At 43.3% G+C, this 24,305-nt stretch overlaps 1 protein-coding gene across 3 annotated transcripts in view; it reads left to right on the forward strand.

Annotated features, from left to right (window-relative positions):
* zgc:123010 (RRM_SF domain-containing protein) overlaps positions 1-24,305 on the forward strand; it is a 64,667-nt gene that overhangs the window by 19,284 nt on the left and 21,078 nt on the right. Inside the window, exons 2-8 of one of the 3 annotated variants that reach the window (XM_014214846.2) lie at positions 6,519-6,592; positions 11,058-11,141; positions 11,334-11,390; positions 11,545-11,745; positions 12,051-12,176; positions 16,135-16,183; positions 16,291-16,381. In XM_014214846.2, the coding sequence (XP_014070321.2) occupies positions 6,519-6,592; positions 11,058-11,141; positions 11,334-11,390; positions 11,545-11,745; positions 12,051-12,176; positions 16,135-16,183; positions 16,291-16,381 (682 nt within the window). The remainder of the gene's footprint in view (positions 1-6,518; positions 6,593-11,057; positions 11,142-11,333; positions 11,391-11,544; positions 11,746-12,050; positions 12,177-16,134; positions 16,184-16,290; positions 16,382-24,305) is intronic. The other 2 variants (XM_014214864.2, XM_014214854.2) reach the window with 2 other exon arrangements.

A 24,305-nucleotide genomic window follows, 5' to 3' on the forward strand; every position in this document is an offset into this window, starting at 1 on the left:
AAGCCCGGCAAAATTCAGCCTTCAACTCGACGAGACCACAGACGTTTCCAATCTAAGCCAGCTTGCTGTATTTGTGCGCTGTGAAAGACGACGTGATAAAGGAAGATTTTTTATTTTGTAAGCCTCTTACGACAACAACTAAGGCAGCCGATGTGAAGAAACTACAAGATGTCTTTGCTCATGTCCTCTATTCTGTCGCTAATGGTGTCATTTGAAAGAGGAATTTGGGATAACTTAACTTCAGCCGCTTTTCCCAGCATGATATTCGCCATCTTCAACACAGCTGGTTTTATGAGTGTTTCACCAATGGTGTGTGGTTTGCCCTGCTTTGCGATCAGGTAAGCAACTTCGTACGATGCTGTGAGGATCGGTTTGTTGATGGGTACAAAGCCGAGAACAGGCAGAGTTGCCTTTTCATCGAATCTGGCTCTCTTCACCTTGAATTCAGCGAGCGTTGTGTTCTTGTATTGTCCATCTCCATGCAGCTTAAGGAAGTGTTCTCTTAGTTTTGCCGGTGCTAGACTAGAATTGCTCAACTTGGCATTGCAAATCATGCAGTTAGGACGCTGACTCTCATCACGTTCCGTTATACATGTGAATCCATATTGTACATATTCGTCCGACCACTTTCTTTTTTTGCTCGACATAGTTAGTATGAAGGGATTCAAATATTAAGAAAGAAATCACACGACGTACCATCACGACAGTCACAATTCGACTACTGAGCGCGCCAAATTCCCTGCAGCACAGATAGGCCAAGCGATGTTGCGTGATCACCTGCAGCCAATGATGGCCAAGCGGGGCGTGTCATCACGAATCATATGAGTCGGGTGTGTGTCTTGACCTCCGCCGAACCCCTGAGACTCACTCACCGAACCCCTGGGGTTCGATCGAACCCAGGTTAAGAACCACTGTAGAATCTATATACAGTATGAGTCAAACGTTTGGACACCTACTCAAGGAATTTTCTTTATTTTTACTATTTCTACATTGTAAAATAGTAGTGACGACATCAAAACTATATGAAATAACACATTTGAAATCGTGTAGTAACAAAGTGTTAAACAAATCAAAATGTATTTTATATTTGATATTCTTCAAAGTAACCGCCCTTTGCCTTTGACAGCTTTGCACACTCTTGACATTCTCTCAACCAGCTTCATGGGGTAGTCACCTGGAATGCTTTTCCAACAGTCTTGAAGGAGTTCCCACATGCTGAGCACTTGTTGGCTGCTTTTCATACACTCTGCAGTCCAACTCGTCCCAAACCATCTCAATTGGGTTGAGGTTGGAGGATTATGGAAGCCAGGTTCTGATGCCGCACTCCATCACTCTCCTTCTTGGTCAAATAGCCCTTACACAGCCTGGAGGTGTGTTTTAGGTCATTGTCCTGTTGAAAAACAAATATAGTCCCACTAAGCGCAAACCAGATGCAGAATGCTGTGGTAGCCATGCTGGTTAAGTGTGCCTTGAATTCTAAATAAATCACTGACAGTGTCACCTACCATGCACCCCAACACCATCACATCTCCTCCTCCATGCTTCACGGTGGGAACCACACATGCGTAGATCATCCATCCGTTCACCTACTCTGCATCTCACACGGCGGTTGGAACCAAAAATCGCACATTTGGACTCATCAGACCGAAGGACAGATTTCCACCGGTCTAATATCCAATAGCGCGTGTTTCTTGGCCCAAGCAAGTCTTCTTATTGGTGTCCTTTTAGTAGTGGTTTCTTTGCAGCAATTTGACTATGATGGCATGATTCACAGTCTCCTTTGAACAGTTGATTTTGAGATGTCTGTTACTTGATCTCAGTGACGCATTTATTTAGGCTGCAATTTATGAGGCTGGTAACTCAAATTATTGTATCCTTTGCAGCAGAGGTAACTCTGGGTCTTCCTTTCCTGTGGTGGTCCTCCTCATGAGAGCCAGTTTCATCGTAGCGCTTCATGGTTTTTGCGACTGGTTTTTGCAGTCACATCTGGACGTGATTGGGTGTCCCATAGGAGGCCAGCATCCTGGAGTCGCCTTTTCACTGTTGATGTTGAGACTGGTATTTTGCAGGTACTATTTAATGAAGCTGCCAATTGAGTACTCGAGGCATCTGTTTCTCAAACTAGACACTAGTGTACTTGTCCTCTTGCTCAGTTGTGCACTGGGGCCTCCCACTCTTTCTATTCGGGTTAGAGACAGTTTGCGCTGTTCTGTGAAGGGAGTAGTACATAGCATTGTACGAGATCTTCAGTTTATTAGCATTTTCTTGCATGGAATAGCCTTAATTTCTCAGAACAAGAATAGACTGACAAGTTTCAGGTCTTTGTTTCTGGCCATTTTGAGAGTGTAATCAAACCCACAAATGCTGATGCTCCAGATACTCAACTAGTCTAAAGAAGGCCAGTTTTATTGCTTTTTTTAATCAGGACAACAGTTTTCAGCTATTTGCAAATGGTTTTTCTAATGATCAATTAGCCTTTTAAAATTATAAACTTGGATTAGCTAACACAACGTGCCATTGGAACACAGGAGTGATGGTTTCTGATAATGGGCCTCTACGCCTATGTTGATATTCTATCAAGAATCTGCAGTTTCCAACGACAATAGTCATTACAACATTGACAATGTCTGCACTGTGTTTCTGATCTACACTGTTCCAAAAAATAAAGGGAACACTTAAACAACACAATGTAACTCCAAGTCAATCACACTTCTGTGAAATCAAACTGTCCACTTAGGAAGCAACACTGACAATAAATTTCACATGCTGTTGTGCAAATGGAATAGACAACAGGTGGAAATTATAGGCAATTAGCAAGACACCCCCAATAAAGGAGGGGTTCTGCAGGTGGTGACCACAGACCACTTCTCAGTTTCTATGCTTCCTGGCTGATGTTTTGGTCAGTTTTGAATGCTGGCGGTGCTTTCACTCTAGTGGTAGCATGAGACGGAGTCTACAACCCACACAAGTGGCTCAGGTAGTGCAGCTCATCCAGGATGGCACATCAATGCGAGCTGTGGCAAGAAGGTTTGCTGTGTCTGTCAGCGTAGTGTCCAGAGCATGGAGGCGCTACCAGGAGACAGGCCAGTACATCAGGAGACGTGGAGGAGGCCGTAGGAGGGCAACAACCCAGCAGCAGGACCGCTACCTCTGCCTTTGTGCAAGGAGGAGTACTGCCAGAGCCCTGCAAAATGACCTCCAGCAGTCTGCTCAAACGGTCAGAAACAGACTCCATAAGGGTGGTATGAGGGCCCGACGTCCACAGGTGGGGGTTGTGCTTACAGCCCAACACCGTGCAGGATGTTTGGCATTTGCCAGAGAACAACAAGATTGGCAAATTCGCCACTGGCGCCCTGTGCTCTTCACAGATGAAAGCAGGTTCACACTGAGCACATGTGACAGTCTGGAGATGCCGTGGAGAACATTCTGCTGCCTGCAACATCCACCAGCATGACCGGTTTGGCAGTGGGTCCGTCATGGTGTGGGGTGGCATTTCTTTGGGGGGGCCGCACAGCCCTTCATGTGCTCGCCAGAGGTAGCCTGACTGCCATTAGGTACTGAGATGAGATCCTCAGACCCCTTGTGAAACCATATGCTGGTGCGGTTGGCCCTAGGTTCCTCCTAATGCAAGACAATGCTAGACCTCATGTGGCTGGAGTGTGTCAGCAGTTCCTGCAAGAGGAAGGCATTGATGCTATGGACTGGCCCGCCCGTTCCCCAGACCTGAATCCAATTGAGCACATCTGGGACATCATGTCTCGCTCCATCCACCAACGACACGTTGCACCACAGACTGTCCAGGAGTTGGCGAATGCTTTAGTCCAGGTCTGGGAGGAGATCCCTCAGGAGACCATCCGCCACCTCATCAGGAGCATGCCCAGGCGTTGTAGGGAGGTCATACAGGCACGTGGAGGCCACACACACTACTGAGCCTCATTTTGATTTGTTTTAAGGACATTACATCAAAGTTGGATCAGCCTGTAGTGTGGTTTTCCACTTTAATTTTGAGTGTGACTCCAAATCCAGACCTCCATGGGTTGATAAATTGGATTTCCGTTGATTATTTTTGTGTGATTCTGTTGTCAGCACATTCAACTATCTAAAGAAAAAAGTATTTAGTAAGATTATTTCATTCATTCAGATCTAGGATGTGTTATATTTATTTTTTTGATCAGTGTATAATGTATAAGAGGTCATACAATAAGTTTTGTAGTAAATCCTATGTTGAAATTGCTTATTCCAGTTACTAATAAGCATGTACCCATTAAGAAAATGACTCTAAAAAGGGTTAAATCCCCATGGATTGATGAGAAATTGTATGGTTGAGGGATGAGGCAAAAGGAATGACAAATAAGTCTGGTTGCACAACCGATTGGCAAACATTTAGCTAATTTTGACATGTGACTAAACAGATTTCATGGAATCAGATGGCTCATTCATCACGAAACCGACTGATATGGAATCAGATGGCTCATTCATCACAAAACCGACTGATATTGCCAACTATTTTAATGATTATTTTGAAAAAAGTCTCAATGAGAAGCCACCGGGGTCTGACAACTTGAATGGAAAATTACTGAGGAGAGTAGCAGATGATATTGCCATATTTTCAATTTAAGTCTACTTGAAAGTGTACCCCCAGACCTGGAGGGAAGCAAAAGTCATTCTGCTACTCTGTCGACATGCCTGACATGCATGCAATAAGGAGATGGCTATGTGACCTGTTAGCAAAGAGTACGATAATTAACCCTTTCATCTGTGGTATTAACTAGCTAGCTTTATTAGATACTACTGTATGCTATCTAGCTGGCTAGGATAACACGGTGCTAAGTTATCAGGAGATAATTGCCAATGTAGCTAGCGTTAGCTGGTTATCATTTTGAAAATGCACCATTTTTGGCAACAAACCATCTGACTTGTGGTGTAACCAGAGTTTCTAAACCTCTTTGGTGTAACGTAAGATATTTACTGGTATGCTCATCGAACAAGCCACAATCGTATCCCTAAATTGACAGTTGATAGTCGGATTAGATGATTGTCATAATAGTAAAGAATGAAGTGTTTTTAAAAAGCCTAAATAAAGGTTGGCAATAGGTTTAGCTACCTAAGAATCTCCCCGCATGTTTATGGACCAAGAAAGCTTTAGATCAGTGCCTGTGCCTTCTCACTTCTCAAACTATGTGCAGATTTTAGTCATTCAGACAAATATTAGATATTGTGCACATTTATGGCTTGGTAGCAAATGTCATCGCCATTGAGCTAGTTATCGTAGTAGCAGTAAACTGCAGCCAGCAAGTGATATGATTGATGGAGAGATGTGAAAGGGAGTGGAGTTACAGCCTCGCTCTATTCAATCATAGCAGTAGGATAAAGTTACAACCCGCCCATTTCTTGACACATAGCTGAACTAGCCAATTGACTCGTTTAAAAAAAATTGTCCTGGCAGCTGAGATTTGTTATTTAGAGAGGTGTCCTGACAGCTTACAACATTTTTACTTGTTTCATAAGCAGCCGTGATCACAAATTGATGTTACGTTGGACCATTTGCATTGAATAGATTTTATATTTTCAAACTAACAGCAGTGCCTAAATGATGTCCTTCCATGCTGGAGTGATGCTTCTATGCAAATGTTGTTGATCAATTGGCTAATATGTCCCAAATGAAAGGCAAACCGATTGTCATCTGTAGCACCAGATTAGCCAAAAAAAGCTCAATACTCTCCTACTGAATATCCATTCACCTGTATTGTAGGTATGCCATCTTAATTAACCCAGTTTATCAAGAGATTTATCGTTCAAATAAAATTACCATTAGGTTGGTAAAAACAGTCAAATTTTGTTTGATTTAAAAAATGTATGCATTTACGCATGCATGGCTGTTTCTGTCAAATTTTGTCATCAACATTTTCTAATTGAATATCGGTCGATATTTTAGGCCATCGGCCTCCTTGACACCCAAAAATCGTCATTGGCCCTAAAGAAGTCCATATTAGTTGTTCTCGAGTTTTTACTCACGCTCATTAGTCCACTGAGATCAACATGGGGCATGGTGTCACAACCAGGCTATCACTGAAAAGCTAACTGCAAGCCCTGCAAAGTTTATCCCTGTGTAAGGTTATCTTATCAAGGACATGTTTCTAAATCAGTCATATGTACACCTCTTGACTGCCAATTCACTTCTTTTGAATGCCCTTGTTTTGGTCTATTGTTCTCCATCAGAATTCAGAGCTTGTTTGAAATGTAAAAATAGAAAAGATTGACTCTGGTTTGTTTAAGGCACGCTTCGACAGTAAAAACAAAAACTGTTCAGTCATAAGACTTCTGTGTGTGACTGACTGACTTGAATCAGACCGCAGTGACCTCGTACAAACCTTTATCTGACTGACCTTTCACAGTTCAGTTGTTGAAGCTAGCCTGGATTTAACCTAATCAATGTCTGGTGTAGAGAATGGGTTATTTTTGAGCATGTAATGTACAAATTGAACCCTGATGTACTGTATGTTGTACTTTTTACCCAGAAACCTCCAGTGCTCAGCGCCAGGAGGAGATGGAATGTGGAGCAGTGACCTCTGAGCTCACCAACGTCACACAGGTAAGGTAATGATGTCACACTGTCCAAGGTAAAGACATGTTACACTGAAGGACAAGGGGCTGTATGTTTGACAGTGTTCAGTGCATTGTGGTCTTGAAGTTTGTGGCCAAAAGTATGTGGACAACCCTTCAAATTAGTGGATTCGGCTATTTCAGCTACAACTGTTGCTGAAAGGTGTATAAAATCGAGCACACCACTATGCAATCTCCATAGACAAGGGCAGTAGAATGGGCTTTCTGAAGAGCTCAGTGACTTTCAGCGTGGCAACGTCATAGGATGCCACCTTTCCAACAAGTCTGTTCGTCAAATTTCTTCCCTGCTAGAGTTGCCCCGGTCAACTAAGTCAAATCAAATTGTCACATGCACCGAATACAACAGGTGTAGACCTTACAGTAAAACGCTTACTTACAAGCCCTTAACCAACAATGCAGTTAAGAAAAATATGATTTAAGTAAAAAATAAGAAATGAAAGTAACAATTAATTAAAGAGCAGCAGTAAAATAACAGCGAGGCTATACCAGGGGTACTGGTACAGAGTCAATGTGCGGGGGCACTGGTTAGTCGAGGTAATTGAGGTAATATGTACATGTAGGTCAAAGTGACTATGCATAGAGGATAGCAACAGCGTAAAGGGGGGGAGGGCGGGCAATGCAAATAGTCTGGTTAGCCATTTGATTAGCTGTTCAGCAGTCTTATGGCTTGGGGGGTAGAAGCTGTTGAGAAGCCTTTTGGACCTCAAATTAAATTTGATTGGTCACATACACATGGTTAGCAGATGTTAATGTGAGTGTAGCGAAATACTTGTGCTTCTAGTTCAGACAATGCAGTAATATCTAACAAGTAATCTAACAAATTCACAACAACTACCTTATACACGCAAATGTAAGGGATGAGTAAGAATATGTACATATAAATATATGGATGAGCGGAGGCCGTGCGGTATAGGCAAGATGCAGTAGCTGGTATAGAGCAGTATATACATAGGAGATGAGTAATGTAGGATATGTAAACATTATTAAAGTGTCATTATTTAAGGTGACTAGTGATACCTTTTATTAAGTCCATTTTTTATTAAAGTAGCCAGAGATTTGAGTGTGTATGTTGACAGCAGCTTCTCTGTTAGTGATGGCTGTTTTAACAGTCTGGCCTTGAGATGGAAGCTGTTTTTCAGTGTCTCGGTCCCAGCTTTGATGCACCTGTACTGACCTCACATTCTGGATGATAGCGGGGTGAACTGGCAGTGGCTCGGGTGGTTGTCCTTGATGATCTTTTTGGCTTTCTTGTGACATCGGGTGTCGTAGGTGTCCTGGAGGGCAGGTAGTTTGACCCCAGTGATGCGTTGTGCAGACCGCACTACCCTCTGGAGAGCCTTGCGGTTGAGGGTGGAGCAGTTGCCATACCAGACGGTGATACAGCCCGACAGGATGCTCAGGCTGTTGACTTGTAGAGAGAACAGTCTATGACTAGGGTGGCTGGAGTCTGACAATTTTTTTTTTTTTTTTTTTTTAACCTTCTGACACCGCCTGGTATAGAGGTCCTGGATGGCAGGAAGCTTGGCCCCAGTGATGTACTGGGCCGTACGCACTACCCTCTTTAGTGCCTTGCGGTCGGAGGCCGAGCAGTTGCCATACCAGGCAGTGATGCAACCATTCAGGATGCTCTCGATAGTGCAGCTGAAGAACTTTTTGAGGATCTGAGAACCCATGCCAAATCTTTTCAGTCTCCTGAGGGGGAATAGGTTTTGTCGTGCCCTCTTCACGACGGTCTTGGTGTGCTTGTACCATGATAGTTTGTTGGTGAAGTGGACACCAAGGAACTTGAGGCTCTCAACCTGCTCCACTACAGCCCCGTTGATAATGGGGTTGTGCTCGGTCCTCCTTTTCCTGTAGTCCACAATCATCTCCTTTGTCTTGATCACATTGAGGGAGAGGTTGTTGTCCTGGCACCACACTGACCTGACCTCCACCCTATAAGCTGTCTCGTCATTGTCGGTGAGCAGGTCATCAGCAAACTTAATGATGGTGTTGGAGTCGTGCCTGGCCATGCAGTCATGAGTGAACAGGGAGTACAGGAGGGGACTGAACACGCACCCCTGAGGGGCCCCCGTGTTGAGGATCAGCGTGGTCGGATGTTGTTACCTACCATTTACCACCTGGGGACGGCCAGTCAGGAAGCACAGGATCCAGTTGTAGAGGGAGGTGTTTAATCCCAGGGTCCTTAGCTTAGTGATGCGCTTGAAGGACACTATGGTGTTGAACACTGAGCTGTAGTAAATGAACAGCATTCTTACATAGGTGTTCCTTTTTTTCCAGATGGAAAAGTGGAATAGAGTGCGTAATTTTTGGATCCTTTGGGGCGGTATGCGGGTTCTATTGAGTTCAGGGTGTCTGGTATGATGGTTTTGATGTGAGTCATTTCATGGCTACAGATGTGAGTGCTACGGGTTGAAATTAATTTCGACAGGTTACTTTGGCGTTCTTGGGCATATTGACTATGGTGGTCTGCTTGAAACATGTAGGTGTTAGACTTAGTCAGGTAGATATTGAATGTCAGTGAAGACCCTTCCCAGCTGGTCAGCTCATGCTCTGACTATGCATCCTGGTAATTTGTCTGGCCTTGCGTCCTTGTAAATGTTAACCTGTTTAAAGGTCTTACTCACATCGGCTACGGAGAGCGTGTTCACAGTCGTCTCGGAATAGCTGGTGCTCTAATACATGGTTCAGTGCTTCTAGCTTGGAAGCAAACAGGAGGTATTTAGCTCGTCTGGTAGCTCGCGGCTGGTTTCCCCTCTGTAATCTGTAAAAGGTTGCATGCTCTGCCACATCCGATGAGCTTCAGAGCTGGTGTATTAGGATTTCCTTTTTTCCTGTATTGACGCTTTGCCTGTTTGTTGGTTCGTCGGAAGGCATAGCGGGATTTCTTATAACCATCCGGATGTTGCCTTTAACTTCTTGGGGCTATGTGGGACGCTAGCGTGCCACCCGTGGTGCACCCTATCAACAGCAGGTGCATTTCAAGAGCGGCAAATTTGAAACCAAATAAATGTCAAAATTCACATTTTCAAACATACAACTATCTTACACCCTTTGAAAGATAAACATCTCCTTAATCTAACCACGTTGTCCGATTTCAAAAAGGTTTTACGGCGAAAGCATAAAGTTAGATTATGTTAGGAGAGTACATTGACAATAGCTGTGTGGAATGTTTTGTCAATTCAAAGACAGGTGTCACCAAAACCATAAAACCAGCTAAAATGATGCACTAACCTTTTACAATCTCCATCAGATGACACTCCTAGGACATTGTTAGACAATGCATGCATTTTTTGTTCTATCAAGTTCATATTTATATCCAAAAGCAGCGTTTTACTATGGCATTGATGTTGAGGAAATCGTTTCCCTCCAATAACCGGCAGTCAAGTCAGCACCACAAATTAAATAATTAAAATTAGAAAACATTGGTAAAATATTATATTGTCATTTAAAGAATTATAGATTTACATCTCTTGAACGCAATCAACTTGCCAGATTTAAAAATAACCTTACTGGGAAATCACACTTTGCAATAATCTGAGCACTGCGCCCAGAAAAATATGCTTTGCTATACAGACAAACGGCCATGTTGGAGAGATCTAAAATCGAAAATACTATGTAAATAATCCATTACCTTTGATTCTCTTCATCAGATGTCACTTCCAGGAATCCCAGGTCCATAACGAATGTAGTTTTGTTCAAAAAAGCTCATCATTTATATCCAAAAAGCTCCGTGTTGTTAGCACATGATCTAAGCCAGCCGGACTTCTCGTCATGAACGAGGGGAAAAAATATATTTACGTTCGTTCAAACATGTCAAACGTTGTATAGCATAAATCATTAGTGCCTTTTTTAACCAGAACATGAATAATATTCAAGGTGGACGAATGCATTCTCTTTTATAACGTATTGGAACGAGGGTACCCAACATGAACTCGTGCGCCAGAGTCTAATCGGCCATCACCGTTCCATGGCTCTTGTTCGGTCAGATCTCACAGTAAAAGACTCAAAACACTTTGTAAAGGCTGGTGACATCTAGTGGAAGCAATAGGAAGTGCCAAAACATTAATCAACCCCTGTGTGTTTCAATTGCATAGGCTTAAAGGTAATTCAACACATCAGGTATCCACTTCCTGTCAGAAAATGTCTCAGGGTTTTGCCTGCCAAATGAGTTCTGTTATACACAGACACCATTCAAACAGTTTTGGAAACTTTAGGGTGTTTTCTATCCATATATAATAAGTATATGCATATTCTAGTTACTGGGTAGGATTAGTAACCAGATGAAATCGGGTACATTTTTTTATCCAGCCGTGAAAATACTGCCCCCTAGCCCCAACAGGTTAATCCATGGCTTCTGGTTGGGATATGTACCGGACGGTCACTGGGTACAACATCATCGATGCACTTATTAATGAATGTGTGTGTGTTAGGAACAGGACATCAGTGGAGAGGACTGTCTGAGCGAGGAGGAGAAGGCCAAACACAGAGCGGCGCGACGCAGAGCCAAAAGGAAGGTGAGCAACACTCGCACATTAATTTATACATACTGTACATACGCACACACTTACTCCTATATACACACACACCAAATCATCCTGAGCCATAGTGTTTGGTTAAAAACCGTGAAGGACCTGCTCTGTCCATAGTGAACCACATATTCAGCACCCAATCTGTGTATCCTGATGCTGTTACTATGTTCCTCTCAGCGTCGACGGGAACGCAAGAAGCTGGAGCAGGTGAAGAAGCCTGAGGGCACTGACCAGGTTAACTACAAACCAGTATTACATGTATTCTGAATTAATATAAGTTATGCGACGCTTAACAGCCTCATTTACAATGATCAGAAAAAATGTCTGTATAAAAAGGAATGGACAGTTTGCATTTCAGCTAGTTTATGATATGCTCTCTGTTTTCCAGGATGTGGAGGATGATGGTAGATCTGAGGAGGAAGAGGATAAAGATGAGAGTGAGTCTGAGGTGGAGGTAGAAGAGGAGGTAGTGAAAGAAGAGAAAGAGGATAAAGCAGCCATCCCTCGCTCTAAGGAACCCTCTGCCCCATCGCCAGCCCCATCAGGAACTAAAGGACCCCAGAATACCGCTGCACGAACATCTGAAGAGGTAGGGACAGACTGACTCGTTCATTTGGGCAAAGCAATGGCGTAGGTGCCTGGTCCTAGATTTATTTGTGTTGTGGCACCTTAATTGGGGAGGACGGGCTCATTGTAATGGCTTGACTGGAATGGTATCGAACACATGGTTTCCATGTGTTTGATACCATTCCAATTACTCCATTCCATCCATTATGATCCGTCTTCCCAAGGCTAGTTTTAGAGGAGCTGTGTGTACTTGAGAAGGTGTCTTCATATACAAGCTGATGGGCACCTTAGTAAACCATTCTCTCTCCTTCTCCCTCTCTGCTGTAGGAACTGGAGTGGGATGTGAGCAGTGCGTTCTTTGCTAACGCTGCTAGCCACATCAAGCCAAAAGGCTGTACCAAACCTGGCGCCAAGTCCAAAGAGAATAAGGAGAACGAGGGCAGAACCAGAGAGGTAAGTGGACCCTGAGTTTTGGGATATCTACATTGCTGACTAGTTGCTATCGTAAGACTGGTGATAGCCAGTATAGCTAGCTAACTAGAGATTTGCTGTGGTGGATGTTTTGTCAATAGCTGTCAGTCTGAGGTGTTGGGGCCAAGGATCACTATCTACTTTGGTAGCTTTAAGTTGCTATGGTAGGAGTGTTGTTGGCTAAGGATGACTGGCTAGTTACTTTCTGTTGTAGATGTGTTGACAGTGCAATGGTGCCGGAGAAGAAGGCTGAAGTTTTACGTGTTTATTTGCGTTGTTTGTAACTTAGTTTTTACTTATTTTGTACGTAATGTTGCCGCTACCGTCTCTTATGACCGAAAATACCAGAAGCCATGGATTACACGCAAACATCCTCACTGAGCTAAAGGCTATAGCTGCCACTTTCAAGGAGCGGGACTCTAACCCGGAAGCTTATAAGAAATCCAGCTATGCCTTCCTGTTGAACCATCAAACAGGCAAAGCATCAACACAGGACAAAGATCGAATCATACTACACCAGCTCCGACGCTCATCGGATGTGGCAGGGCTTGCAAACCATTCCAGACTACAAAGAGAAGCACAGCCGAGAGCTGCCCAGTAACACGAACCTACCAGACAAGCTAAACTTCTTCTATGCTCGCTTCAAGGCAAATAACACTTAAACATGCAGGAGAGCACCAGCTGTTCCGGATGACTGTGATCACGCTCTCCGCAGCCTATGTGAGGCAGATCTTTAAATAATACAACATTCTCGTAGTACACGGATTACCAGGACGTGTACTGCGAGCATGCGCTGACCAACTGGCAAGTGTCTTCACTGACATTTTCAACCTCTCCCTGTCCGAGTCTGTAATGCCAACGTGTTTTAAGCAGACCACCATAGTGCCTGTGCCCAAGAACACTAAGGTAACCTGCCTAAATGACTACCGACCAGTAGCACTCACGTCTGTAGCCATGAAATGCTGGTCATGGCTCACATCACCATTATCCCAGAAACCCTAGACCACTCCAATTTGTGTAACAGATCCACAGATGATGCAATCTCTATTGCACTCCACACTGCCCTTTCCCACCTGGACAAAAGGAACACCTATGTGGGAATGCTATTCATTGGCTACAGCTCACCGTTCAACACCATAGTGCCCTCAAAGCTCATCAATAAGCTAAGGACCCTGGGACTAAACACCTCCCTCTGCAACTGGATGCTGGACTTTCTGACTTGCCACCCCCAAGTGGTAAGGGTAGGTAACAACACATCCGCCACGCTGATCCTCAACAAAGGGGCCCCTCAGGGGTGCGTGCTCAGCCCCCTCTACTCCCTGTTCACTCATGACTGCACGGCCAGGCATGACTCCAACACCATCAAGTTTGCCGATGACACAACAGTGATAGGCCTGATCACCGACAACAACGAGAGGTCAGAGACCTGGGCGGGTGGTGCCAGGACAACAACCTCTCCCTCAAAGTGATCAAGACAAAGGAGATGATTGTGGACTACAGGAAAATGAGGACCGAGCACGCCCCCATTCTCATCGACCGGGCTGCAGTGGAGCAGGTTGAGAGCTTCAAGTTCCTTGCTGTCCACATCACCAACAAACTAACATGGTCCTTGCACACCAAGACAGTCGTGGAGAGGGCACAACAAAACCTATTCCCCCTCAGAAGACTGAAAAGATTTGGCGTTGGTCCTCAGCTCCTCAAAAGGTTCTACAGCTGCACCATCGAGAGCATCCTGACTGGTTGCATCACTGCCTGGTATGGCTACTGCTCGGCCTCTGACCACAAGGCATTTCAGAGGGTAGTGCGTACGGCCCGGTACATCACTGGGGCAAAGCTTCCTGCCATCCAGGACCTCTATACCAGGCGGTGTCAGAGGAAGGCCCTAAAAATTGTCAGACTCCCTAGTCAGACTGTTCTCTCTGCTACTGCATGGCAAGCGGTACCCGAGCGCAAAGTCTAGGTCCAGGAGGCTTCTAAACAGCTTCTACCCCCAAGCCATAAGACTCCTGAACATCTAATCAAATGGCTACCCAGACTATTTGCATTGCCCCTCCCCTCTCCACACCACTGCCACTCTCTGTTGTCTTCTATGCATAGTCACTTTAATTAACTCGACCTACATGTACATACTACCTCAACTAACCGGTGCCCCTGCACATTCACTCTGTACCGGCACCCCCCTGTATATATTGTTATTTTACTGCTCCTCTTTATTACTTGTTACTTTTATCTCTAATTCTTATCCATATATTTTTTTAATTGCAGTGTTGGTTAGGGGCTCGTAAGTAAGAATTTCACTGAGGTCTACACCGGTTGTATTCAGCGCATGTTACTAATAAAATTTAGGTTTGAAATGGCATGGGTGACCGAGAAATAAATTGTTACAATTTATTGCCAAGTCGCAAACAATAATGCAGGCACTAGAGATTGGGGTGTGAGCATGCGGGTCTGGGCAGATGAGTTGTTTAAGTTTTCGTTCATATGAATGTTTGTTTTTGGAGTGTAAAAAAAAAAAGGTTCTCTTTTTGTGCTTTCACATTTATCCCTGGCGCAGCTATTTTAGATATAGATTTAGTCTTTGTTGTAATCCTCAAATACCTTTTGTCTTAGTCACATTTTAATCATTTCACATTTTAGTCATTATCAGTTGACTTCAACTCTGCAAAATTGTTGTCTAGTTTTAGTCACAATAGCCGGTGAACCCCCTCCCCCCCCCCATTTAAATTATTGATATTTACCTCTAGCTTCCATCGTGTACATTCAGATAACCTTGTCCAACTCGGCCTACTATCCCCCTAGCAATATTGCTATTGTGGCAGATTGTAACCAATGCCAGCCATAATTAACTATATGGCTATAAGCCTTGGCTACAGGTTAAAATGTTTACAGCTCAGAATTTCCTACCATAACCAATGGCGTAAGAAGAGGATAATCTGAGCTTTCCAACAACGCCAGCAAATAGCATTAGCTTTTCCAATATATAAAAAAGCGACTGCAACTCTCATTTGGACCGCGTGAGCGGCAACAAAGATAAATAAAAGCACACAGCAAAATAGAGCTTGTGATGTGATCAGAGGAAAAATTGCCTATATGAAAACAAAGATTATCAAACACATTTATTGTTTCTAATTGTGATAAATTACAATTTGAAGTGCCATTGCTGCACATCAGTTCAAAAGAGTGATTGAAGTGACGACCTTGGAGCTCTCTGTCTGTGTGTGTGTGTGTGTGTGTGCAGACCCAGCTCTCCCTCTCAATCAGCCCGAGCAACCGAAATACATTATCCGCCAATAAGAGGACTGCATTAGTCTGCAAAGCCATGCATGCTAATGATGGAAAGGAGCCTCATGTCAAATTGAATGTCCATTAGTCTCATGTGGAATTCTCGTCTCGTTACATTTTAGTCAACTAAAATAAAGTAATTTCTAATCTTAATTTTTGTCATCGTTATTGTTGACGAAATTAACACTGCCCTGCAGCCTGTTAGATTTCACCCCACCTATGGGTGAATTGTACAATTTAACTTCAGCCACTCGGTTTACTTTGTAAACGACTGGTATGTCCTAGAAACGTTGTTACAGCGTGTAATGTAAGATTATTAATATTCTTATACAAACAATATTTTCATAAGTAAGCAAAAGCCAAAAAGCGTTACATTTAGCCTCGGTCTCCACTAGTGTTGATGGCTAGTTGTTGGCTGTGCAGGTTCAATGTCCTCCCTAAGGCGAGGTGAATTCTGGACATGGAAGGCATGATAAACAGTTCTTAGGAATATTTTAGAGTTTTACCTCATATAGTCTCTCTCGCGCGCGCCCACACACACACACACACACACACGGCTGCCTAAGTGTGCAGGCTAGAGCACGGTCACTCGTGTCGCTGAGTCGGAAGTGATCAACAATTTGTTTGATTATAAATTATTTCTCTGGTTTTGGTCTAGGTGAATGAAACAACAGATGCTGTGACTAAGAGAAGTGCCTTGTTGACAGGTGAGTGTCTATGTCCATTCAGGTTACACTCGAACACACAACTTGCTGTGCAAACATGCTCAGATTTTGTTTGTATACTTTAGCCTCTGACTGTGTGTGTCCTGTAGAAAAAGGGATCAAGCTGGTCCAGGAGGGCCAGTATTCTCAGGCAGTCAGTATGTTTACAGAAGCCATCAGATACAACCCAAAGGATTACAGGTAATATCACACCATTACATGTTGTATAGCTACATTATATCACTCAGTATTAGTGCTGAGCGATTAACCTCTCTGGCATATGTGGGACGCTAGCGTAATAATTCAAATTCCTCAAACATACAAGTATCATACACCATTTTAAAGCTTAACTTCTTGTTAATCCAGCCAGTGTCAGATTTCAAAAAGACTTTACGGCGAAAGCACACCATATGATTGTTTGGTCAGCACCTAGTCACAAAAAAACATACAGCCATTTTCCAGCCAAAGAGAGGAGTCACAAAAAGCAGAAATGGAGATCAAATTAATCACTAACCTTTGATCTTCATCAGATGGCACTCATAGGACTTCATGTTACACAATACATGTATGTTTTGTTCGATAAAGTTCATATTTATATCCAAAAATCTCAGTTTACATTGTTGCGTAATGTTCAGTAATGTTTGCCTCTAAAACATCCAGTGATTTTTGCAGGAAGCCACATCAATTTACAGACATACTCATCATAAACGTTGATATAAGATACAAGTGTTTTACATAGAATTAAAGATACACTTCTCCTTAATGCAACCGCTGTGTCAGATTTCAAAAAAGCTTTACGGCAAAAGCACACCATGCGATAATCTGAGTACAGCGCTCAGACACCAAAACAAGCCATACAGATACCCGCCATGTTGTGGTGTCAACAAAAGTCAGAAATGGCATTATAAATATTCACTTACCTTTGATCTTCATCGGAATGCACTCCCAGGAATCCCAGTTCCACAATAAATGTTCGTTTTGTTTCGATAAAGTCAGTATTTATGTCCAAATACCTCCTTTTTGTTTGCGCGTTCAGTTCACTATTCCAAATGCAGAAGGCGAATGCACTAAGTCCAGACAAAGTCAAAAAGTTGCATTACAGTTTGTTGAAACATGTCAAACGATGTATAGAATCAATCTTTAGGATGTTTTTACCATAAATCTTCAATAATATTCCAACCGGACAATTCCTTTATCTTCAGAAATGAAAAGGAACTCAGCTCGCTCTCACGGCCGTGCGCATGACTGAGCTCAAGCCATTTTTCCAGACACCTGATTCCAATAGCTCTTATTCTCTCCCCTTTCACAGTAGAAGCCTGAAAAAACATTCTAAAGACTGTTGACATCTAGTGGAAGCCTTAGGAAGTGCAATATGACCCCACAGACACTGTTTATTGGATAGGCAATCACTTGAAAAACTACAAACCTCAGATTTCCCACTTCCTGGTTGGATTTTTCTCAGGTTTTTGCCAGCCATATGAGTTCTGTTATACTCAGACATCATTCAAACAGTTTTAAACTTCAGAGTGTTTTCTATCCAAATCTACTAATAATATGCATATCCTAGCTTCTGGGCCTGAGTAGCAGGCACCTTATTCATCCAAGCTACTCAATACTGCCCCCAGATCTCAAAGAAGTTAACTGAAATGCCGGTCATTTTTTAATTTTTTAAACAACTAATTCACTGGCATCACTGAATTCCATTTATTTTCTTTTTAAGTGAGCTCAATGTGCACATTGCGCTGTGGTTTCTCTAGAGATAAATCCGATCGTGCCCAAACTGTGCGAATGTAGTATGGTGTTGTAGTTTCCAACAGGCCAATGTTCTACGTAGTTTAGTGCAGAAAACGTGATAATTAACTACAATGACCATAATCCATTGCGCGGCTACTTGTCAGTTTCTTTTACGCCTGCTATGAAGAAGAATGCGTGATTAGAGCGTAGTTGCTTCGAGCTATTGGTATTAAGCAGTCATAAAAGTATGCCTTATTTTAAGAACTACTAAAATAGTAATTTTATCAGACCGCATAGGCAGCAGCTCAATAGATTAGTTGACGACTTAAATGAAATAATAGTAGTCAAATAAAACAAATTTCATATACACAACTGAAATATTAAAGTCATGTTAATAAGTGATAAGCAGTCATGGACAGTCACTACCATCATGGGACTTTTATTAATTGTTTTATTCTGTGTTACAGCATTCAACCCACAATGCATAGTGCATTTTAAAAATATATAATAACTGAAATTGAAAATCGTGATTATTTTTAATAATGTAACCGAAATATGACCTCAAGAAGCACATCGCTCAGCACTACTCACTACCGCATGACCTAGGGTTGCAAAGCTACTGGTAATTTACCAAAGTTTCCAGGATCTCCTGTAATTTTGGTAATTAACATAGATTTCCATAAACCTGTTAACTTCGGTCATTTTTTAAAATATATCTATATATATCTCAGCAAAAAAGAAACGTTCCTCACACGGTCAACTGCGTTTATTTTCAGCAAACTTAACGTGTAAATATTTGTATGAACATAAGATTCAACAACTGAGACATATAAACTGAACAAGTTCCACAGACATATGACTAACAGAAATGGAATAATGTGTCCCTGAACAAAGGGGGTGTCAAAAATAAGTAAGTATCTGGTCTGGCCACCAGCTGCATTAAGTACTGCAGTGCATATCCTCATGGACTGCACCAGATTTGACAGTTCTTGCTGTGAGATTTTACCCCACTCTTCCACCAAGGCAGCTGCAAGTGCCTCGGTGTAACGCTCATTCCTTCGACGATAAACACGAGTCTGACCATCATCCCTGGTGAGACAAAACTCAGCAATTTTTGCCAGTCCTGTCTGGTCCAGCGACGGTGGGTTTGTGCCCATAGGCGACGTTGTTGCCGGTGATGTTTGGTGAGGACCTGCCTTACAACAGACCTACAAGCCCTCAGTCCAGCCTCTCAGCCTATTGCGGACGGTTTGAGCACTGATGGAGGGATTGTTCCTGGTGTAACTCGGGCAGTTGTTGCAATCCTTTACCTATCCCGCAGATGTGATGTTCGGATGTACCGATCCTGTGCAGGTGTTACACATGGTCTGCCACTGCGAGAACGATCAGCTGTCCGTCCTGTCTCCCTGTAGCGCTGTCTTAAGCGTCTCACAGTACGGACATTGCAGTTTAATGCCCTGGCCACATCAGCAGTCCTCATGCCTCCTTGCACCATGCCTAAGGCACGTTCACGCAGATGAGCAGGGACCCTGGGCATCTTTCTTTTGGTGTTTTTCAGTAGGAAGGCCTCTTTAGTGTCCTAGGTTTTCACAACTGTGACCTTCATTGTAAGCTGTTAGTGTCTTAATGACCATGCCACAGGTGCATGTTCATCACACTTGACTATCCTACCGATTCTTGACTTCGGCGATATCATTTACAAAATAGCCTCCAACACTCTACTCAGCATATTGGATGTAGTCTATCACAGTGCCATCTGTTTTGTCACCAAAGCCCCATATACCACCTAACACTGCGACCTGTATGCTCTCATTGGCTGGCTCCAGGTCATCTACAGTTCTACAGAATTTTGGCCCATTCCTCTTGACAGAGCTGGTGCAACTGAGTCAGGTTTGTAGGCCTCCTTGCTCGCACACGTTTTTTCAGTTCTGCCCACAGATTTTCTATGGTATTGAGGTCAGGACTTTGATGGCCACTCCAATACCTTGACTTTGTTGTCCTTAAGCCATTTTGCCACAACTTTGGAAGTATGCTTGGGGTCATTTTCCATTTGGCAGACCAAGCTTTAACTTCGTGACTGATGTCTTGATGTTGCTTCAATATATCCACGTAATTTCCCTTCTTCATGATGCCATCTATTTTGTGAAGTGCAGCAGTTCCTCCTGCAGCAAAGCACCCCCACAACATGATGCTGCCACCACCGTGCTTCACGGTTGAGGTTGGTGTTCTTCGCTTGCAAGCCTCCCCCTTTTTCCTCCAAACATAACAATGGTCATTATGGCCAAACAGTTCTATTTTTGTTTCATCAGACCAAAGGACATGTCTGCAAAAAGTACGATCTTTGTCCCCAAGTGCAGTTGCAAACCGTAGTCTGGCTTTTTTATGGTGGTTTTGGAGCAGTGGCTTCTTCCTTGCTGAGTGGCCTTTCAGGTTATGTTGATATAGGACTTGTTTTACTGTGGATATAGATACTTTTGTACCCGTTTCCTCCAGCATCTTCACAAGGTCCTTTGCTGCTGTTCTGGGATTGATTTGCACTTTTCGCACCAAAGTACGTTAATCTCTAGGAGAAAGAACGCGTCTCCTTTCTGAGCGGTATGACGGCTGCGTGGTCCCATGGTGTTTATACTTGCGTACTATGGTTTGTACAGATCAACCTGGTACATTCAGGCGTTTGGAAATTGCTCCCAAGGATGAGGTCTACAAATGTTTTCTTAAGTCTTGGCTGATTTCCTTTAGATTTTTCCCATGATGTCAAGCAAAGTGGCACTGAGTTTGAAGGTAGGCCGTGAAATACATCCACAGGTACACCTCCAATTGACTCAAATGATATCAGAAGCTCCTAAAGCCATGACATAATTTTCTGGAATTTTCCAAGCTGTTTAAAGGCACAGTCAACTTAGTGTATGTAAACTTCTGACCCACTGGAATTGTGATACAGGATAATCTCCCTGTAAACAACTGTTGGAAAAATGACTTGTCATGCACAAAGTAGATGTCCTAACCGACTTGCCAAAACTATAGTTTGTTAACAAGACATTTGTGGAGTGGTTCACAAATGAGCTTTAGTGACTCCAACCTAAGTGTATGTGAACTTCTGACTTCAACTGTATGTCTTTGCTAGGTAAAGCTCTGCCTTATCTCAGCTCACTGGTCACCATAGCAACACCCACCCGTAGCACGCGCTCCAGCAGGTATATTTCACTGGTCACCCCCAAAGCCAACTTCCTTTGGCCGCATTTCCTTCCAGTTTTCTGCTGCCAATGACTGGAATGAATTGCAAAAATCGCTGAAGTTGGACACTTATATCCCTCCCTAACTTTAAGCATCAGCTGTCAGAGCAGCTTACTGATCACTGTACCTGTACTCAGCCAATCTGTAAATGGCACACCCAACTGCCTTATCCCGTATTGTTTTTTTTTCTTGCTCTTTCGCACCCCAGTATCTCTACATGCACATCATCTGCACGTCTGTCACACCAGCGTTAATGCTAATGTGTGTAATAATGTGTATACGCACGTGTGTGTGTACACACACACACACACACACACACACACACACACACATCTATATATGTGTATATACTAGAGGTTGACCGATTATGATTTTTCAACGCCGATACCGATTATTGGAGGACCAAAAAAAGCAGCTGCCAATTAATCGGCCGAAATTTTTATTTATTTTTTATAAATATGTATTTATTTGTAATAATGACAATTACAACAATACTGAATGAACACTTACTTTAACTTAATTTAATACATCAATAAAATCAATTTAGCCTCAAATAAATACTGAAACATGTTCAATTTGGTTTAAAGTGCGCTATGTGCCATGTAAATTAAAAAAAAGCTAACGTTTAAGTTCCTTGCTCAGAACATGAGAACATATGAAAGCTGGTGGTTCCTTTTAACATGAGTCTTCAATATTCCCAGGTAAGAAGTTTTAGGTTGTAGTTATTAAAGGAATTATAGGACTATTTCTCTCTCTACGATTTGTATTTCATATACCTTTGACTATTGGATGTTCTTATAGGCACTTTAGTATTGCCAGTGTAACAGTATAGCTTCCGTCCCTCTCCTCACTCCTACCTGGGCTCGAACCAGGAACACATCGACAACAGCCACCCTCGAAGCAGCGTTACCCATGCAGAGCAAGGGGAAACAACTACAAGTCTCAGAGCGAGTGACGTTTGAAACGCTATTAGCGCGCACCCGGCTAACTAGCTAGCCATTTCACATCGGTTACACCAGCCTAATCTTGGGAGTTGACAGGCTTGAAGTCATGAACAGCGCAATGCATTACGAAGGGCTGCTAGCAAACGCACAAAAGTGCTGTTTGAATGAACGCTTGCGAGCCTGGTGCTGCCTACCACCGCTCAGACTGCTATATCAGATCATAGACTTAATTATAACATAATAACACACAGAAATACAAGCCTTAGGTCATTATTATGGTAGAATCCGGAAACTATCATCTCGAAAACAAAACGTTTTTCCTGTCAGTGCAATACGGAACCTTTCCGTATTTTATCTAACTGGTGGCATCCCTAAGTCTAAATATTCCTATGTATATATACATACATACACACACACACACACGCGCGTATGTATGTCCCACCCCTGGTACACCCTATCAACAGCAGGTGAAATATCAAGGGTGCCAAATTTGAAAACAATTAAATGTCATAGTTGTATGTTTGAGAAAATTGAATTATCTTACACCCTTTGAAAGATAAACATCTCCTTAATCTAACCACGTTGTCCGATTTTCAAAAAGGCTTTACGGCGAAAGCATAAAGTTAGATTATTTTAGGACAGTACATTGAAAATAGCTGTGTGTAATGTTTTGTCAATGCAAAGACAGGCGTCACCAAAAGCAGAAAACCAGCTAAAATTATGCACTAACCTTTGACAATCTTCATCAGATGACACTCCTAGGACATTGTTAGACAATACATGCATTTTTTGTTCTATCAAGTTCATATTTATATCCAAAAACAGCGTTTTACTATGGCGTTGATGTTGAGGAAATATTTTCCCTCCAATACCGCCAGTCAATCAGCACAAATTAAATAATTACTATTGGAAAACATTGGTAAAATATTATATTGTCATTCAAAGAATTATAGATTAACATCTCGTGAACGCAACCGCATTGCCAGATTTAAAAATAACTTTACTGGGAAATCACACTTTGTAATAATCTGAGTTCTGCGCCCAGAAAAATAGGCTTTGCGATAAAGACTAGGCGCCATGTTGGAGAGATCTAAAATCAAATAGACAACAGATTGAAATTATAGGCAATTAGCAAGACACCCCAATAAAGGAGTGGTTCTGCAGGTGGTAACCACAGACCACTTCTCAGTTCCTATGCTTCCTGGTTGATGTTTTGGTCACTTGAATGCTGGCGGTGCTTTCACTCTAGTGGTAGCATGAGACGGAGTCTACAACCCACACAAGTGGCTCAGGTAGTGCAGCTCATCCAGGATGGCACATCAATGCGAGCTGTGTCAAGAAGGTTTGCTGTGTCTGTCAGCGTAGTGTCCAGAGCATGGAGGCGCTACCAGGAGACAGGCCAGTACATCAGGAGACGTGGAGGAGGCCGTAGGAGGGCAACAACCCAGCAGCAGGACCGCTACCTCGACCTTTGTGCAAGGAGGAGCAGGAGGAGCACTGCCAGAGCCCTGCAAAATTACCTCCAGCAGGCCACAAATGTGCATGTGTCTACTCAAACGGTCAGAAACAGACTCCATGAGGGTGGTATGAGGGCCCGACGTCCACAGGTGGGGGTTGTGCTTACAGCCTAACACCGTGCAGGATGTTTGTCATTTGCCAGAGAACACCGATTGGCAAATTCGCCACTGGCGCCCTATGCTCTTCACAGATGAAAGCAGGTTCACACTGAGCACATGTGACAGTCTGGAGACGCCGTGGAGAACGTTCTGCTGCCTGCAACATCCTCCAGCATGACCGGTTTGGCGGTGGGTCAGTCATGGTGTGGGGTGGCATTTCTTTGGGGGGCCGCACAGCCCTCCATGTGCTCGCCAGAGGTAGCCTGACTGCCATTAGGTACCGAGATGTGATCCTCAGACCCCTTGTGAGACCATATGCTGGTGCGGTTGGCCCTGGGTTCCTCCTAATGCAAGACAATGCTAGACCTCATGTGGCTGGAGTGTGTCAGCAGTTCCTCCAAGAGGAAGGCATTGATGCTATGGACTGGCCTGCCTGTTCCCCGGACCTGAATCCAATTGAGCACATCTGGGACATCATGTCTCGCTCCATCCACCAACACCACGTTGCATCACAGACTGTCCAGGAGTTGGCGGATGCTTTAGTCCAGGTCTGGGAGGAGATCCCTCAGGAGACCATCCGCCACCTCATCAGGAGCA

The sequence above is a fragment of the Salmo salar genome, chromosome ssa01 (genome assembly GCF_905237065.1).
Source record: "Salmo salar chromosome ssa01, Ssal_v3.1, whole genome shotgun sequence".
Classification (NCBI taxonomy): domain Eukaryota; kingdom Metazoa; phylum Chordata; class Actinopteri; order Salmoniformes; family Salmonidae; genus Salmo; species Salmo salar.